This window comes from Podarcis liolepis (genome assembly GCF_965112155.1).
Source record: "Podarcis liolepis genome assembly, chromosome: 3".
Lineage (NCBI taxonomy): Eukaryota > Metazoa > Chordata > Lepidosauria > Squamata > Lacertidae > Podarcis > Podarcis liolepis.
The window spans coordinates 3,394,343-3,413,637 of record NC_139557.1 but is presented as its reverse complement, the minus strand read 5'-3'; the positions used below and the strand labels follow the sequence as shown (position 1 = coordinate 3,413,637).

The 19,295-nt window shown below is 42.2% G+C and overlaps 2 protein-coding genes across 2 annotated transcripts in view; one reads left to right on the top strand and one right to left on the bottom strand.

Moving 5' to 3' along the window:
- Nucleotides 1–859: 859 nt before the first annotated feature.
- CCT4 (chaperonin containing TCP1 subunit 4) lies at nucleotides 860–15,175 on the bottom strand. Its single transcript, XM_083495281.1, has 14 exons — nucleotides 14,892–15,175; nucleotides 12,758–12,810; nucleotides 11,608–11,697; nucleotides 10,332–10,440; nucleotides 8,743–8,885; nucleotides 7,707–7,828; nucleotides 7,485–7,617; nucleotides 6,728–6,867; nucleotides 6,126–6,222; nucleotides 5,267–5,377; nucleotides 3,374–3,504; nucleotides 3,046–3,280; nucleotides 1,308–1,421; nucleotides 860–1,018 (listed from the first exon to the last, which is right to left on the bottom strand). Exons 1-14 carry the CDS (start codon nucleotides 15,022–15,024, stop codon nucleotides 1,004–1,006), a joined length of 1,626 nt encoding a protein of 541 aa, XP_083351407.1. The 5' UTR covers nucleotides 15,025–15,175; the 3' UTR covers nucleotides 860–1,003.
- Nucleotides 15,176–17,131: 1,956 nt separating this feature from the next.
- The window catches only part of COMMD1 (copper metabolism domain containing 1), a 67,733-nt gene continuing 65,569 nt past the window's right edge, over nucleotides 17,132–19,295 (top strand). The window contains exon 1 of the mRNA XM_083495326.1: nucleotides 17,132–17,917. Within this exon, the coding sequence (XP_083351452.1) occupies nucleotides 17,540–17,917 (378 nt within the window). The 5' untranslated portion in view covers nucleotides 17,132–17,539. The remainder of the gene's footprint in view (nucleotides 17,918–19,295) is intronic.

The following is a 19,295-nucleotide window of genomic DNA, read 5'->3' as shown; positions in this document are numbered from 1 at the left end:
TTGGATATTTCTCTAGTTTTCTTTCTATTCCTGCACATTACACTAATATGCAATCATATACACGCTTGGGAGTAAGCTTAATTATACTCTAAGTGGTTTACTTCTGAACAGATGTGTAACAGATTTCATTAAGAATATAAAAGCTGCTTTTATTAATTCAGATTATGACATTTATATCCCACCTTTCCTAGCTCAACATGGTTTACATGGTTCTTCCCCTCCAACTCTGCAAGGTCAGTTAGGCTGAAAAGAGTGACTGGCCCAACGCCATCCAGTAAGTTTCATGGCAGAGTGGCAATGCTGATCTTCCACACCCAATACTCTAACCACGAAATTACACTGGCTTTTTTCCAATGGTGACAGCAAGTCTAGGCAGACTTGTTCAGGACAAATTGTAGAGGCAATTGTATTAGTTGTAGGTTCTGTTGTTACAAAGTCTTGAGGCACCTTAGAAAACTGACCTAGATTTATGGTACAAGGGCTCATGTCACCAGCAGCATGAACTGATGTAACTTCTGACACCATTCATTTTAGGCGTTTAATTAAAGCTGAAATGAAAACATGTCGTCTCAGCTGAAGCAAAGATGTGGAATTACAGACAGACGAGAAACACAAATTACTTCCATCCTTATCCAGAAAACCCTTTGGCTTGTCTTCTGTTAAGTTTGACTTTGAGTTTGAAGCTACCATGGCTTACTGCTAGCATAACTATAAACCTTTTTAAGTGACTGATCAGTTGAAATCAAGAGTGGCAACTTTGGTTTCTGTGGCAATACTGGTTTTAACTCTAACAGCATCAATTGTTGTAAACTGCGGGAGGCGTGCTTTGTTTAGCTATAAAGACAATGTAAACAAGATATGCCTTGAGAATTTAAGGTTTTATTAATTTAAGTTGACAAGTATACATGAAATGTAACTGGGAGTTATGCAACGTCCAATGAAGGAACTGCATTCCAAACTTGCGACACTGTGCTGAGCTTCACAGTCTGTTTCTTTAGTCATCTCATCGAGTATTCACCTGCAAAGAGAAACAGAATGGTATGGAATGATACTTTTAACCATTACCTTCAAATGTCTCTGCATCACCAACATTCTTTTGTATCATTGTTTGCATCCAGCATTAATCTACACTTTCACTAAGTTATTTGTCTCTTTAAATTTGAACAGCAACTTTCATCATTTAGTTACAAATGCAGCATGTTAACTTGCAGATTCACATTGTGATCTAATAGGAATTGTCATTTAAGATTTGCTAACTGCTATGAAATACCCATTTGCAAGAATGTTAGCCTTTAAGTGTAACTTACCACATCATCAATCTTAAGAATACTGCGGACTGTTTCTGTCGCCAGGGTCAGAGCACTGATGGAAACCAACAGAGGCTGGACCACCAATTCTTCCAGGATATTGGAAATTCCACCCTACAAATTAAGAGTGGAAACCTCAGTTTATAAACAAATTACCAGCATAAATTACATGAAATTATGTATCTCAACATCTTCATTCTGGAGAAATGCACCTCTGTCTCATCAGGTGGCCAATCAACTCACGTAACCATATTCACATCCAAGTTTTAAAGTGCTTTTGAGCATGCTGTACATGATCTCATCTTGTAGGAAAGAACAAATATTCTTGTGCAGTAAGTATATGAGGCACTGATGGCATGCAGCCAAGGAATATATTTAATTATACTAATTCTAGTTGAAGTAGCCTTAAAATAATCAAATATTTTATAGTGCTGACTATGTTAATCTTTACCATTTTTAATAAAACCGCAATAAGTGTTATATATAATTATTTTTGTAACACCAGTAAAATGTCATAATAATAAGAAGACGACGACTTATCAGTTGTTACATAGTAGGTTTCCATCAAAGATTAAATTTCACAACATGAAAATAAAAGCAAGCCACTTTTTCTGTTGCTTAACTCTGGGCAATAAAAGGTCACTTTTGATGGATCTACAGAGCCAAATATGTAATTCTTGGTTCCTTGGATCAGTAAGCCACAACAATCAATTATCTCTAGGTACATTCCACTATCAAGCTTCAAAAACCACACTTGACATTTTTCAAACATAAGTAAAGCGAAGTTCCAATGAGTAGCTCTTGCATTTAAGATAAAGTTTTATATTTTGGAACCAACTGGACCAAGATCCGTGTTGAATGAATCCATCTGAGCCTATGTTTAAGTTCCAACTGGACCCTGTATCACTAGATTTTTTTTTATGATACCATTTTGCCATTTTATGTTAATTTGTATTGCTTGTACACCACTTAGAATTTTTAAAATTATACTCAGAAATAAAATAAAAATACATTTAGCAACTGTCACAGCTGAACAGCAAAATAGGCTTGAGAATGCAAGTCAACACAAGTCAATGCTGTTTTTATGAAACTGAATATGTTAATTGGGGTCAACATTTCGTGTGATTTTTTATGAATCAATACCGTGTAACAAGAATGCAACCCAAGGGATTCCTCTATTGTATTCCTTTGCAGAGGCTGCCAATTATTACTGAAATTACACTTAGTAGTAGTATTCTGCGCACCTGACTGGGTTGCCCCAGCCACCGCAACAAAATGTTGCAGTGCAGGCAACTGCTGTTCATGAGTCCAGCTACTTCAAACCTCGTTTTCCATTCAACCAGCCAAACCACCCCAACCACCAGTCAGCATTTTGTGGCCACTAATCAAGTTTAATCTTAATCAGGCTGTTTCTAGGGAGCCCTCCCCCCCCCCATTTTTTTTTTTTTTTTTTTTGCCTTTAAATATATCCTGTACCTGAGCGATCCACAAAACCTTTTGATATCTCTGTTCTGCACAGATGGTACCATTTTGGCTACATGTAAAATTACACTCACAGGCGGAACACCAGAAATAAAGAAAACAAATACATGATATTTTGACTGTTCCTTTGAGTTATGCATAATGCGGTGAGCAGCATACAATAAACTACATAATAAACTCCAATATAAAAAACAAAATTCTATGGCATAATATACAATAATATGTATTTGTTTTGTCTCACCACTTTGCACCTTACCTTTCTGACATTAATTCCTGCAGTTCTCTCGCCTTGTGCATGTCTGTTTCTCAACTCAGTCACAGTAGAAATAGGATTAAGGCCTGCATTTTCAGCCAGGGTGGATGGAATTATTTCCAAGGCCTCTCCATAAGCACGTACACAATAAGACTCCATGCCACTCAAGGTGCGAGAATATTCATCCAAGCGTAAGGCCAACTCTATTTCTGGTGCTCCACCACCTGCAATCAGGGCTCTGAAATTAGAATTTTGCAGTTTGAAAATGTTAACAAAAGGCATTTGTAAAGCTGAATGGTGACTTTACTGGTCTATAAGTCTTATACATTACCTTTTCTTTACCAAACAGCGTATGACACACAAAGCATCGTGAATTGAACGTTCAGCTTCTTCAATTACTAGTTTGTTGGAGCCACGGACCACAATTGTTACCGTTTTTCCAGGGCTGGCACACCCTGTAATCTGCAGGACAAAAACAGTGTCACTACAATATTTAGAGAATTAGCAGCGCTGCTCCTATGGATCCCCCTGCCCCACCCAAAGAGTCAATGAAGTACCCCCAAAGGCCATTCTAGATCTGAATGAGCAGAAAGAATTGACTCCAATATCCGGACAATCCCAATGGAGATGAATAAAGTTCTTGATCAGATGGAAAGAAGATAACAACCACGCATGTCCATCAAACCACCTAAAATACTGTGATGCCTGCTTGGGGCTGCTCTTCACATTGTTGGAAGCTTCAACCAGTGAGAAATGTAGCAGTCTACTCCGTTATAGGGCTGTATCAGCAGACGCATATTACCCCAGTGTTCCATTAATGGTCTGCTGTAGAGGCTAACTATGTTATAAGAGGCTTGGCCCATCACAAATTAGAGATGACTGTCTTCCCTGAGTCCTGCTATAATCTCCTGGTGCCAATAAAGGGTGGACTATCTCTTTGCCAGGTAAAGATGAGAGCCTCAATGAACAATTTTCACAGTAGTCCAAAAGTTATGAAAATACCCCACAGTAAAGCTTCAGCGTAATTTCTTTTGGGAATCGGCACTATGATAGAGGGATCATTAACTCTAAGGTGATGAGGTTTCATTCTGTGTGAAAGGTTGCGTTTCACACATGCTACTATTAGTGTTACTATTAGCATACACAGTCATACCTCAGAAGTCGAACAGAATCCATTCCGCAAGTCCGTTCAAATTCCAAATCATTCGGAAACCAAGGCGCGGCTTCTGATTGGCTGCAGGAAGGTCCTGCAGCCAACCGGAAGTTGCGGAACCCATGTCAGACTTTCGGGTTCCAAAGAACATTTGCAAACCAGAACAATCACTTCCAGGTTTGCGGCATTCAAGAACCAAAACATTCGACTCACAAGGCATTCGACTTCTGAGGTACAACTGTAACTTGGGACCAGTTTACCTATGAGATTGCCTTACCAAACATGTGCCCACTTGACAACTTCAATCGGTGGAACTGGCACTACTACAGTGCCACATAACGCCCCTTACACATTTGTAAGAACTCAATAGTTTAGTGTGGAACTCCCTGCCTATTTATATCAAACAAACGGAATCCATTCCGGAAGTCCGTTCGACTTCCAAAACGTTCGAAAACCAAATCACGGCTTCTGATTGGCTGCAGGACATTTGGACATTTGGGTTCCAAAAAAAGTTCGCAAACAGGAACAATCACTTCTGCATTTGCAGCGTTCAGGAGCCAAAACATCAGAGTTCCAGGGCGTTCGGGATCCAAGGTATGACTGTATTTGTTTTGGGCTCTGTTAAAGACATTCCTGTTTATACAAGCCTAACCAAATGCTTGGTAATGATATGAATTGTAATCTAGTTTTTTAACTTTTTGTATGTTTTAATGCAGGTGGTCCAACACACAGCCCAGGGGCCGTCTGCCACCCTTGAGGCCTTTCTGGCGGTTCCCTGAAACATTACTGACCCCCTCTCCATCTCACTTTGCCGAAGCTGGGTAAGCAAGGCGCTGGGCTTTGGGAAGGAGGCAGGAGGGCTCTGACAGGGACCTAGAGTATGAAAAGTTGGGCCTCCCTGTTCTAATGTATTGTATTTTTTAAAATCCTGATTTTATGTTATCTTTTTGTAAACCGTTTTAAGGTTTTTACAATCAAGCAATGTATACATTTTATAAAAATGACATGAAAATTACTTCCTCAAGTGTCATAAAGAAGCAAGCTAAATAGCTAAACAGGAGTTCTGCTTACCTTTACTAGCTTTCCAGATCCATTTAAACTGACCTCTTCTGCCAGTTCAGCAGATCCCAGCATATCCCCAGTAAACTGATCAATATGAGCAACTGGCTTGGTTCCAATGGTCTTTTCAAAAATAAATCAACACAGGGACCAGATTAAAAAGGTATGATATAGTTCAATATGCTATACTTTATACTCAGGCTGCAATCCTATACCCACTTACCCGAGAAGAAGTCCCATTAAATTTGGTGGGACTTCCTTCCGACTACTCATGTATAAGCTTGAAGTAAGACAGCTGCATCTTTATACGCAAGATCAGTGTTTTTCAACCACTGTTCCGCGGCACACTAGTGTGCCGCGAGATGTTGCCTGGTGTGCCGTGGGAAAAATTGAAAAATTCGAAAGATTTTTTTTTAAAAAAAAAGTCAAATTTTCGCCCACTAGGCAGGCGCCGGACTATGTCCACCCTATTTTCCATCCATCCTGGGTGGGGATCAGATCGGATGGGATCGGATGAGAGCGGACAGGCAGTCCGCTCTCATCCGATTCCCCATAGAGAGCAGCGGGGCTCTGACATCTCCCTCTCCGCACACAGTGGTGGTGTGCCTCGTGATTTTTTTCATGAAACAAGTGTGCCTTTGCCCAAAAAAGGTTGAAAAACACTGCGCAAGATGACACATTACCATTTCCTTGGGAAGAAGTGAGACTAATAGAGCCTACTAATTCTTTCACATATTGTTTCCTCCCACAGCCTACATACCAAGTGTGTCACAAATTCCAAAGCAGCACCAATCAGTATTATGACCAATTTCAATTACTTTTTGAATCAAATATTCACCTACAGCAGAACTAGTTAACAGCTCCTCCTTACCTTACATATAAACTCAATGTCTTCTCTTTCAATATCTTTAATCACCATTATCTTCATTTTGTTCAAGAAATGTAGTGCTAGATCACTTAGAGCATCCCTGAAATCAACACAATGAATGAGCTAGAAAATCAACAAGACTCACAGCAGCGTTATTAGTGATGGGCAAGCTACTCTGATCAGACTCAGAATTTCCCAAGACTCAGAACACACCTTTAAGTATCCTGGGCCCGACGAGATGTCATTATTTATCCTGGGCCCAACTGGATGTCATGGAGTGCATCATTGGTTTGAAGCTTTTCCTAAATCTCTCCAAAAGGCCTACAAGCCCTCTCCCTCTCTACACTTTACTCAAATTGAGTCACCTAACATAATAGGTAGTTGGACTAAACATTCAACCACATGTGTGTGGGTGAAATCTGACAGTTGGTCAGAGCCTCAAATGTGGCTGAGTGTCTGGTCCACTGGCCAGATTCTGTTGTCTGCCCCTGGTTTAAGGAATACATTTCAGAGCAAGTCTCTTAACCTTTATCACACCGTAAACAATTTTAATCCCGAATATCATTCATTCTTCGACAGCAAGCACATTACTGGAATAAACATACCGCAGAATAGATTTCTGAATGAGCAGCACATTGCATCCTGTCTTCTTAATTTGCTTGACTAAATTGAGAATGTAAGCTCTCTCTTCACGCAAGACTCTGTCCATTTGAGTGTAGTCAGAAACAACAATTTGGTTATCCATCTAACAGGAGAAGAAGCATAACAAAGCTTAACTAAGCATCTAAATCAGAGATAAGACATCGTGGTTCAACTCCCACCATTCCTTACTATTGGCCATGCTGCCTGGGACTGATGGCAGTTGGAATCAGCATGCTGGCTACCCTTAATCAAAATTTCTATATGTAGTATAGTAATATATAACTCACTGTCTACAATCAAAGCATTCAGTTGCAACCTAAGCAGTTGCAAGCTTAAGCTTAGTTTATAGAAGAATATGCCACTGATGACTATTTCTTTTATGCTAATACCTCTTTTTCAGGCTTAAACTGAAGAGATATAGGAAGTTCAGTAGTGGGCCAGTAGTTCCTGCCAATTCTTAACAGGAAACCTTAACAAAGATTTTGACTGTTAAAAACAAGAGTGCTGAATATCTGATATGCTGTTGGACCACATAAAATCTATGTAAGCAACTGATCATACAAGTCAGCCCACCCCTATTTTAATTTTTTGGCATGTAATTCTATTCAGAAAGTAAAATAATGTACTGTTAGCATACTTAGAATTTTTAAGAAGTTGCAATCAATGTGTAAAGATAGCTGATAATGATGCAAACATAACAAATTAAGCAAAGCAACTTACATCTGTCTTTGGAGCTGACAAGCAGAATTGAATGAGACCTATCTTAGCTTTTTCAACTCTGGTTATACCACCATTGGCCACTTTCTGGGTGAGGACCAGCCCTTCAACCAATTCACAGTCATCAATTGTGCCTCTAGAAAGAAGTATTGAAAGAGTAAGCTAGCACAATAATAATTAAAAATAAATAGGTAACAGAATTTGTATTTTGAGATTACTACTTACCCAAGCTTTTTAACAATTTTGATGTCTCTAAGATCCACACTGCTAGCTGTATTTGGATCTATCACCTTCATCACAGCTTCCACACTCATTGGAGAAAGCAAACTAGAATACTGTGATACAACCTGCAGGGATTTAGTGAAGACCCACATTTTACTTGGGGGGGGGGGGTTCATTGGTTATGCACATTTCCATAAGAACTTCCACCAACGGATCTGAATTTCAATCTACCTAACAGTTACATTAAATTAAACAAACGGAGATCAACAGTTTATATTGTTTCTTTGTAGGACTCATAACAGTAAGTAATTGGCATGTTGTTTTCTTAATTTTTCTTTTCTTATTTAAGACAGAACCAGAGAGCAGTATGGAGGTTGCAATTCCCATTCTGAATCTCTAAGTAAATCTCTGACTCAGCAATACAATTTTAGTGGTGAAGTTAAAGAGCAGCAGGGCAAGATCTAAGGGGAAAGAATACGCAGTTGCAAAGGCGGAATTTTCACTATTAAAAGGCAACATTGCAAGTAAATAATGATGCCACACACATTCAAAGGATCCTGCAGAGGGTGCGCCTCTCTTTAAATGCTAGCAAGCAGGATCAGAGCACCACTGAGAGCCAGTGTGGTGTAGTGGTTAAGAGTGGTAGTCTCGTAATCTGGGGAACCGGGTTCGATTCCCCGCTCCTCCACATGCAGCTGCTGGGTGACCTTGGGCCAGTCACACTTCTGTGAAGTCTCTCAGCCCCACTCACCTCACAGAGGGTTTGTTGTGGGGGAGGAAGGGAAAGGAGAATGTGAGCCGCTTTGAGACTCCTTAAAGGGAGTGAAAGGCGGGATATGAAATCCAAACTCCTCTTCTTCACCATAAAAGATTCCTCTCAAGAAATGTCTGGCAATTCTAAGTAATTGAAGCATTCCTAATATTACTGTAAGGAGGGTCCAAACTTTGGCCTCAATTATTAGTTAATACAGTTGCATGCAATTTATATTTAAAGCACGAGCTAGACATGCTGTAACCACGTATGTCACAAGTTACCCACCTTTGAGTTCAGCGCAGTAGCTGCATTGTTAAGTAGGGTTTCTCTGTCACTCAGCTCAACAGGCTGCCCCATGCTGGTCAGGATCTCAGTACCTTTATCCAATGCCTTCTGGAATGACTCAGAGATGATTGTGGGGTGAATTCCTAGAAAACAGTTTAAGTTTATTCAGCAACACTTAAAAACAAGTCATTGGGGGGTGAAGTTTCCAGTTGAATTAGCATATAAAATATGCTTTGCAATATTGCACATTAATATAGCTCACATTGACTTATTGCCCTTAATCCTGAATATTAAACTGGTTGACAAATGAACTGTAGCAATAGAATTCCAAACCTTCCATTGCCTTGACTAAAAGAAAACACTAATCATCCATTTTAGCTGGACCCCACCCCCATTATTTTAGAGAAAACACAATGCATGAAACAACACTTTAGGCCCATCATAAAAACGATTGTTTCTTTTTCTGATTAAGATCCAATTCCTTCCAAAAAACAACAACCCCAAAACCCTAATAAAATTATAATAAAGTTTTCTGGAATATTTTCCTTCACCATATCTATCATCATGTATCATCATCCTTATTATTAAAGGTAAAGGTACCCCTGCCCAAACTGGCCAGTCTTGACAGACTCTGGGGTTTGTGCGCCCATCTCACTCAAGAGGCCGGGGGCCAGCGCTGTCCGGAGACACTTCCGGGTCACGTGGCCAGCGTGACAAAGCTGCATCTGGCGAGCCAGCGCAGCACACGGAACGCCGTTTACCTTCCCGCTGGTAAGCGGTACCTATTTATCTACTTGCACCCGGGGGTGCTTTCGAACTGCTAGGTTGGCAGGCGCTGGGACCGAGCAGCGGGAGCGCACCCCGCCGCGGGGATTCGAACCGCCGACCTTTCGATCGGCAAGCCCTAGGCGCTGAGGCTTTTACCCACAGCGCCACCCGCGTCCCTATCCTTATTATTACTAACCTCCAAAAACTTTGTATCACTGAACATATACACAAAAATCCATTCGGGGGAGATATGTTGCAATTACCACAGGTACGTAATAGTGCCAATACAAAAATTTAGATACATCCAATAGTCATATCATGTCAGGAGTAGGGCTGGGCAATATTTGATTTTCAACATGCTGATATATCACCAGCTAAACATTGTGATACACTGATATATCATAATGTCAGAAATAAGGATGGAGCCATGTACAGGCACTGGCTGGCTTCACTCCCCCCCACCACCACACACACTGTGATTTTTACATGGCGCGCACACACACGCACACGCACACAATGATTCACAATATATTGCCAGGTTATAAACTGTGAAACTGATATCACGATATGGACTTCAAACTGGCTCTGGATGATATATCAATGTATCCAAAAAATAGTAAGTCCAAAACAGACAACCACCTTTCCCCTTTCCTCCCACAGACCCACTAGTACACACTTTGGGAAAAGAAAACACTTATGCTATACTTAGGACTACACAGGTGTTTATATCTTCAGTTTTCTCTTTCAATTTCATCCTTTTGAGTCTCCATTTATTTCATATGCCAAAATTACCTATGTATATTTTTAAAAGTGAAACCTACCTTTCTGAAGGAGTCTGGAACAAGCATCTAGCAGAGCTCCGGCAATGACAACAACAGAAGTAGTGCCATCCCCAGCTTCAATATCTTGCGCTTTGGATAACTCCACCAGCTGTGTGTTGCCAAATGTTAAAAAATTATTATTATTTGCCCTAAATTGCTCCCAAACGCAGCAGATCTAGCTTACCACATTTTGAGGAAATTGAAGTTAATACGTATTAGCATCTAATGAAATTTCTCAACCAGTGCTACAAACTGAGATATGAAAGCTAGGAGCGCTGTTTTTATAACAAGAATGCAAAGCTGAAAATGAATGAACTGCAGCTAAAATATTGTGCGCATTTTCCACATGGTTTAGCCCTTCCCCTGCACACCCCCTAATATTCTTAAGAGGGTCTCTTCTACGGGCTTCAGAGAGTAGCTGGAAGTGGGGAGGCAGAAAAAGGTCCTCCTTTTTTCCACTCTGCAGTTTTAATCTGAAATCTTAGGTGCAGTACTGCCCCAGAGGTCAAAAACTGCTCACGCTAATGAAATTCCCTGTCACAAAATGCACCTAGAACAATGGGAGTTTTCAACACCACTCTCAACCCTATGTTAGACCATTAAGCTCAGAACATAAGATTACCCAACTACACCACTTGAAGGAATGTTTTTAAATATTGGTTATGGGTGATATCCAATGTCATACTCAAAGTAGACACAACTGCGTTTGATTTAGCTGTCACTAATCAATTATATGGTCTTCTTGCCAAGGGGCACTCTGGTCAAATACTGTAATAATTTAATTCATGCCACTCAGCCTGAAAATCCATTGTAACAATCTGTCACAATGAACATTAAATTTTAACTAGAATGTTCTGGCAACGGCCATTTGTCCATTGTTACTTGGAATGGTACACAAATAGCCCTAATTCAGGTTAAAAACAAAAACAAAATAAAGTTTATCAGGCTTATGTGGACCATAAGCATTTTACAATTACAGTAGTGGTTTTCTGTGGCACTTTTGCCAGTTGTTTCTTCGGGAGGGGCTGTGTAATGTCCCAGATTCCGCAAAAGGATCAACATTATGTGTACTGAATCATTGTAACAGTCCTGTATATTTCTTTTTTGGACAGATGCCGTCAGAAGGAAGAGCTCCACATATAGCTGCACAAAATTCTAGGCCCGATGTTGTTTTCTACAAACAACTAAACAGCAGCTAAAAATTTGGAGGATTATATGTGCATGATTTGATGTCACCTTGGGGACTGACAGGAAATTTAATTTAAATATTACTTGCCATTTTGGCTGCAGGGTGAAGGACCTGCATCTGCTTCAGAATTGTTGCACCATCATTTGTGATTGTTACATCTCCTTTGCCATCTTGGATCTGAAAAAAACACAAGTGTTGTAGACCAACTCAAGAAAGAGAAAAACAAAACAGAGTGTGCCTGATTTTGTAAGGCACAATGTTCCAAATTACTACGCTAAAAGCCTTGGCTTGTACCAGCAGTGCCATCTGGCAGCAAAGACTGAGGGGGCCGTCTTATGCTACCTGCACACAAGGCGTGCTTGTGATGTTACATGTGCAACATGTGACATGCACTTATGACGCCATGAGAAGGTCAGGCGCTGCTGGGCACCCCGCAGTCGGGAGGCCAGGAACTGCACCAGAGCACCCCATACATTGGGGTGGCTGGGCCCACTCCCTGAAAATACTGAAGGGGCCCAAAAATTCTCAGCCCCTATGAGCCAGCACCTCTGGCTTGTGCTGAAGCTAAATGAATGTGTGAAAACTGGGACAGTGAGGAGGGCTTCTCCAGATGATCACAGTGATCTGGTCTGTTTGAAAAGGGCAAAGCTGGTACATCAAGTACGACAGATACATGCCCTTCAACATCTAAGCACACCTACCTTGGAGCCTTGATTAGGCTATCACTCCCCAAACATGTTTAAAGGCGTAAATCTGTCATTTACATTTCACACGTTTATGGTGGGGGAAAATTGAAATATTTGCACCAATTACACAACTGCCGCAAGAAGCATTAGATACCCTCTTTGCTATAAAGGTCAAGAAAAGTTTAATCCCACCTTACTCTTTTCCAGGTCCTTTTTATTCTTCAAGCCAAAGGATATCCCCTCCCTTTGCACTATTCAAAATCCTGAAGCATCTTGCCACCCAACAACCTCACTTTGTTTGCATTCTCAGCACAATCTCTTTATGTTTGTCTGCTTGTATAGTTAGTGCTAACCAAAATAATTAATTTCACTCAACATGGAACCTGCTCCATGACGATTTAATCATAAAGCCTTTTCCCCACACAACTGAAAAAGTTTATGAACAATAAATAACTTCACAGCAGCTTAGAAAATGGATTACATAGAATTCATAAGCACCATTTAAAAATTTGCTACATGCAAAATATGATAGGCATACACTCAAGACGTACCATTTTATCCATTCCCTTTGGTCCAAGGCTTGTCCTAACCGCATCTGCGACCGCTAAAATAAAAGTGAAAATATAATTTTTATTTTTCCAGCAAACATTGGAATGAACCAGGCAGCAACCATACATGGCAGATCCCTGAAGCTCTGATGCCCATCTAATTATTCTAAGTTGGTTCTGCTGGCTGCACAGGAAAGCCTAGCCATGGACACCACTAACTGATGGGATGGAGCTAGTAGAAATGCTACCCCATGCATTCCTCGGGCTCTGATCCCTGTCTGGAGCCAAACTCAGCCTAGACATGGGAGGTGATGGAGGATGGGACTGAAAGCACCACCACCTATGGGAATTTCCCTTCTCTCTGTGGACGAGAGGAGCTGTTCCCTGCAGCACTAAAAATGTGTTTGGTGACATCCTGAGGCATGTCAGGTTCCCAGGCAACCTTATGATGCCCCCTAAATTTATTTTTGTCACTTATGTTTAGGTGCCTTTTGAAGTCTTCCAGGTGTCAACAGGCCTTTCCAGGTATGCATGTGCATTTTATGAGATTAGCCAGTTCTTTATGACTTTGTGATTGGTGAATTCTTCACAACTTTTTCTGCTTTTAGTCTTCTTACATTTATCCTGACTTTATGTTTGTTCTACACTGCTTAGATGTTTTCAATACAAGTTAACCCTGTCATCTCCAGCCCAATATGTGAAGGCACCATGGTGTCCATGAAAGCCTTCCTCAGTCCTCTGGGCTGTTACTATCTTACAATGACAAGTCTCTTACACAAAATACAGGAATGCCTTTCATGAAAGGTGAAGCTTATTTCAGATCACTGTAATTCTATATTAGTATTTGGGGGGCCCACAGTCCACCAATATGTTCAATTATATTTACTTTGCTCTGATAACCAAGATACATACCTCCAATTTATTCATGATTGTTACAGCATTATCTATATACATGGCACATGCAGTCTCAAACAGTAAGGGAGCGAGGACCTGATTTCTGAGTAGATATCCACATGAATGAAAAACACAGAAAGTGTCCTGTCCCCCCAATAGCTTTTATTCAGCAAGCTGTGTGTGCACTATTAATACTGTTTCATCTTTGGAGATCTTCCGGCTTTGTAGAAGAGATGCCCCCTTTCCTCTCCCCTCACACAGCAAAAGATTGACTTCAGCAATCTTCAGCATGGTTACCTTTGTGCTGATCCTAACACCATAACTTAGCAGTTCTCAAACTTTCCCTCTGGGTCACACTTTTAGAATAAACTGGCCACATCAAGTTTTTTGTTGATAAGAAATGCATTGGAAAACAAAAAGACACAACTGCTATCGGTGCTTGATTTATAACACAGAACACAACCCCTTTATAATAGGAGCATGAGACGTCCAGAAAGTATGAAACAATGCAGAACGTGAACCATTCCCAAAATACTGATCTGGTTGGCAACTGTGAGAATAGGATGCTAGATTAGATGGGCTACTGGTCCAGCAAGGCTCATATTATTATTATTATTATTATTATTATTATTATTATTATTATTATTATTATTTAATTACATGTATATACCGCCTATCATCCAAACTTTCACAGCACAATATTTAATCACTATGTACAAGTGGTACATTTGTAGCTGAAAAATAAATAACTTGCATCACAATGTGCTTCTGCATAATCACTGTCTAGCATGCTTGGTTATTATCCTACTACTGCTATTATTATTATTATTATTATTATTATTTATTAATTAATTAATTAATTAATTAATCTTGTATACCGCCTTGCCTCCTAAAATCTCAGGGCGGCCCCCAGAATTAAAACACAGAATACAAAGTACATAATAAAAGCAAGAAGAAAAACGAAACAAAGCAATAGCCCCCTATGTTATGTCCCCAAGCACGTTCAATGGATTCTGCACAGCGCCAATACCACACACGGCGCCACCTGCGAAGGAGGGAAGGGGAGCCGCTGCCCGGTCCCCGAGGGGTGGAGGGGCGACGAAGGGCGTGGCGCGGCCTAGGAAGCCCCCTCCCGGCCCCCTATCAGGAGACAATGGCGCCTTCCGCTCTCTCTCTCCCCCCCCCCCCGCGCTCGGCCTGGGGACAAGGGGCGCTTCCCCCCGGCCTGGGCCCGCGACATTACCTTTCCCCGCCGAGATGTTGCTGAAGCGGATCTGGGTGGGCTTGTCCCTGTCCTGGTAGGAGCCGCGGTTCCCGCCGGAGCTGCGGCTCCCCGCGCCCCCCAGGCCGCCCTTCGTGCCCGCATTCTCCGGCATGACTGACCCCGGATGCCCCTCTGGAGCCCCCGATGGAGATGGATTGCGCTGCCTCCCCCCGCCCGCCAAGCTCCGGCGCCAGCCCCAACCGATGCTCCCTCGCCGGCACGAAAGTTCCAGAAGGCGCCGGGGAAGAAAAGGGCCTTTCCCGCAGTCGCCGAGAATGACGTCATTCACAAAGGCTGCCTATCGCAAATGCCTTTCCTCCGCACCAAAAATAAATTATTTTTTTTAATGGTTTGCTGTGGTATAAATCTGGAGAAGAGAAGCAGGAGCACGTAAGAAAAGACACCTGACAGAAGCCAAAAACATTTACAAGCGGGGGCTAGTAGGAACTGGCGAGTGCGATAGGCACCTAAAGGCAGTGCTGTTCTGAATTCTGATCTCAGAGTGCAAAATATAATATCGTTTATTTATTCATAAACTTTACCCCCTTCTAACAGTCTGACAAAGACTTTGCTGTTCCAGAAGGCTTTTACTTATTGCTCTCTTGGTTTTATTTTAGTGACGCTACCTCTGTTACTGATGTTTATTTGGTGTTTATCGGTTGTAATTTTTATTATTTTATTTATATGTCACCTGTAACTCCCAGGAGATCAAGGTGGCATAAGCAGTTTTATTTTCCCAACAACCCATTGAGGTTAGGCTGAGAGACATCAGCTGGCCCATGGTTATCCAGTGATCTTCCTGGTTGAACAGGGATTTCAACCCTTATCTCCCACATTTTTATAATGGATCAGTTGTTCTTTATCACTTTGAACTCACTTTGTGAAAAAGGTAGATAGAAGTGTTTTAAATAAAACAAGTACAGATTTTGCCACCCTGTGATCCTCAGCTGAAGGGCAGTATATAAATTTAATCAAATAAACAAATATATATAAAGCATCACAACGCAGCAGACTGCAGGTTCCTGATCCCAATGAATTTACAATCTGTAGACTTACTACTTTTACAACATAGCATATGAAACTGTCCTTAGATAAAGTAGTTAAGGTCAAACTCTGCAGATTGGAGCAGCTTGACACAAATACGAGATAAGACTGTCAAATGCAGATTTACCTGAACATATGCCCCACTGAAATTGGTGGGATTTCTGGGTAAACATTCACAGGACTGGGCTGTTAAAATTCCAACTAATCATCCAAGTGCAGACAAAACATTTCAAAAGCAGCATATGTTACCAATAAAACATTTTCTCTAAGTAGTTTGGCAGGCGACAACGCATTGTTCCACTGTTTCATGCTAGTATACACTGTTGACTGGTCATGGGACAAAAAGGCAAGTTACTACCATAATGCAACAAGAGCAGCATGTGACCCTATCTGATTTGCTAATACACTGAATAATAGACTAGATATATAAATTAAATGTGACGAGAGAGCACCAGTATTTTCAGTGATAATAACAACATATCAGTGAAAAGGAGACAATTTCCTTTAAATATGGATCCACAGAGATATTTCAACAATGTAGAGAGAGATTCATGTAAGTTTACATGGTTACAATGAGTTGTCTATTCCTTACAAACATACTTTGAATGGAAATAGATGTGTTAGTAGCACACCTCTTTTCACATTTATAAAGAATGTTGCCTATGTCTCTTCATCCATGAGTCAATAAGAGTAGCTCAAAAGGAAATGTGTTCTCTACTGTATTTTTCAGACGGGGGATCAATAAAATATGCCCTCTCCAGCGAAGGCCAGTTTAAGAGGGTTGCCTCATCTGGTCTTATAGGGAGGCCAGCTCAGCACCTAGCGAGAAAGTTATTGTAACCAGTGCTTTTTTCTGGGGGGGACGCAGGGGTATGCATACCCCTAAATATTTTGTGAATCTAAGTTTGGCCTCATTGAGGGGCAGTATTTCAATGAGTAGGAAAATGAGAGTACAGTGGTCACTCAGGTTACGTAACCCTGTGGATAGGTAATACATATTTTTCCGCATTTTGCCGCTTGTGCATGTGCATGTGCAGAAGCGGCACCTCTGGTTACGGATTTTTGGGGGTGTGCATGGACCCCCGGAACGAATTAAATCCGTATCCAGAGGGTTCACTGTACCCCTATTTTTTTTACGAAAAAAGCACTGATTGTAGCATTATTAAATAGGATCACAGTTACCGGTACAATGTGCAAAAATGAGGGAGTAAGGACCAGAGGGGCATGGGCTTCTTTGCTCAAGATGGAAATTGCGTTTCCCATGTGACCCTAGATAGCATCACAAAGCCTTTCTCCTGCTACTTGTGGCCTTTTGCACATCACACCGAAGCCCTCCCCGGTCCCATGCACTGCGCTGTTGTTGGCTTAAATAACTTCCAGACATGCATTAAAAGGCCATTGTGTGTAGACGGAGGTTTCACCGACGACGCCCCACTGCCTTGTCCATGGGAAACCTGCGTTGAAGAGAACACCTTTACTTCAGTGCTTTTTATTTATTTCATAAAATGAATCAGCGCTTTATTGTAAAAAGAAAAAAACACTCTTAAAAAAAACCCTGCAAGCTCAAACGTGAAAAAACAATAATGTTTCCGATGTTAACCAACAACGTGGTTTACTATTGTTGTTCTGTTACCATTGTTATTACTACGGCGACCAGCAGGGGTCGCCACCGAGCTGGGCAGGATCGCCCCGCTTACGGCTTGGTTTGTCCCCGCCCGGCCGCCGTCCGAACCAATCTTCCTGGCTGCGGCCTAGTCCCCTCGGGAAAGATGGCGGCGGCAGCGGACCGTCCTCCCGCGGAGGCCGCCAAGCCCTTGCTGGGGCTGCTGAACGGCATCGCCCAGGCCACCTACTACGGCAACGCGGAGATCACGGAGGAGCTGCTGCGGGACCAGCTCTACCCGGAAACGGCGCCGCAGGAATTCCGGGCCTTGCTGGCCAAGACGACGGGCGTCGTCAAGGTAACGGGGGCGGGGCCGGCGGGCCAGGTAGAGCTGCCGGGCAGCCAATGGAGCGGCGCGTTGGGGGAGGCGGGGCGGGCGGGAGGCGGGGCGGCGCAGCTGAGCAGCCAATAGCTTCGAAAGAGGATTAGACGAATCAGGCCGGGTGGCCTAGTGGTTAGAGCGTCAGACCAGGACTTGGGCGATCTGGATTCAAATCCTCCCTCATTGGGGGGGGGGGGGCTTGGTCCAGTAGTTCACTCTCAGCCTAACCTTCCTCATACCAAGAACTAACTTAGTTGGTCTTTAAGGTGCTACTGGAAGGAACTTTTTTATTCTTCCTCACAGGGTTTGTTATGTACTGAGTTGAATAGGATCCAAACTGCAGCAGTCTGATTGGTCCTAGAACAATAGGATTCGGAATGCAGCAGTCTGATTGGTCCTAGAGCAGTAGGATCCAGAATGCAGCAGTCTGATTGGTCCTAGAACAATAGGATTCAGAATGCAGCACTCTGATTGGTCCTAGAACAATAGGATCCAGAATGCAGCAGTCTGATTGGTCCTAGAACAATAGGATTCGGAATGCAGCAGTCTGATTGGTCCTAGAAAAATAGGATTCGGAATGCAGCAGTCTGATTGGTCCTAGAACAATAGGATTCGGAATGCAGCAGTCTGATTGGTCCTAGAACAATAGGATCCAGAATGCAGCAGTCTGCTTGGTCCTAGAACAAAACGATTCGGAATGCAGCAGTCTGATTGGTCCTAGAGCAGTAGGATCCAGAATGCAGCAGTCTGATTGGTCCTAGAACAATAGGATTCGAAATGCAGCAGTCTGATTGGTTCTAGAACAATAGGATCCAGAATGCAGCAGTTTGATTGGTCCGCAGGAGCCATCCAATCCAGCCCCAGTTGGAAGGGAATCCGCAACCTGATTGGCCTACAGGTGAATCCCGGAATTAGCCAATTCTATACATTGTTTAAATAATGTATATAAAGCAGACAGGTTGGGGAAACTTCCATTCCTCGCTACTATGAGCTGAATAAAGAGCATGAAATCCACTTGACTCCGAGTATATTTCAGGGTTGTTGTGGAGATAAAATGAGAACATGGAGAAAAAGTTGGGATATAAGTGCAGTGAATCAATTCACAGAGGAGACGGCGATATGGATGGCTCCACCGTCGGAAGCAGCAATGCTTCTGGATATCAGTTGCTGGAAACGTCACATGCTCGGATCCGGGTCTCTGGTTGCCCAGAGGCAACTGCTCAGCCACTTGGGAGACCAGGAGGCTTGGCTAGATCATTGGCCTGATCAGGATACAGTGGTACCTCTGGATGCCAACGCAACCTGCGTCTGCGCATGTGCGAGCGGTGAAACCCAGAAGTAACACGTTCCGTTA

Excerpts from the sequence above, each read along its gene's own strand:
- CCT4 (XM_083495281.1), bottom strand. The coding sequence starts at position 15,024 with ATGCCGGAGAATGCGGGCACGAAGGGCGGCCTGGGGGGCGCGGGGAGC. Across the intron at positions 5,378-6,125 it reads ACATTGAGTTTATATGTAAG|ACCATTGGAACCAAGCCAGT; the intron begins GTAAGGAGGAGC and ends ATTTTTGAAAAG. Across the intron at positions 3,505-5,266 it reads GATCTGGAAAGCTAGTAAAG|ATTACAGGGTGTGCCAGCCC; the intron begins GTAAGCAGAACT and ends TTTGTCCTGCAG.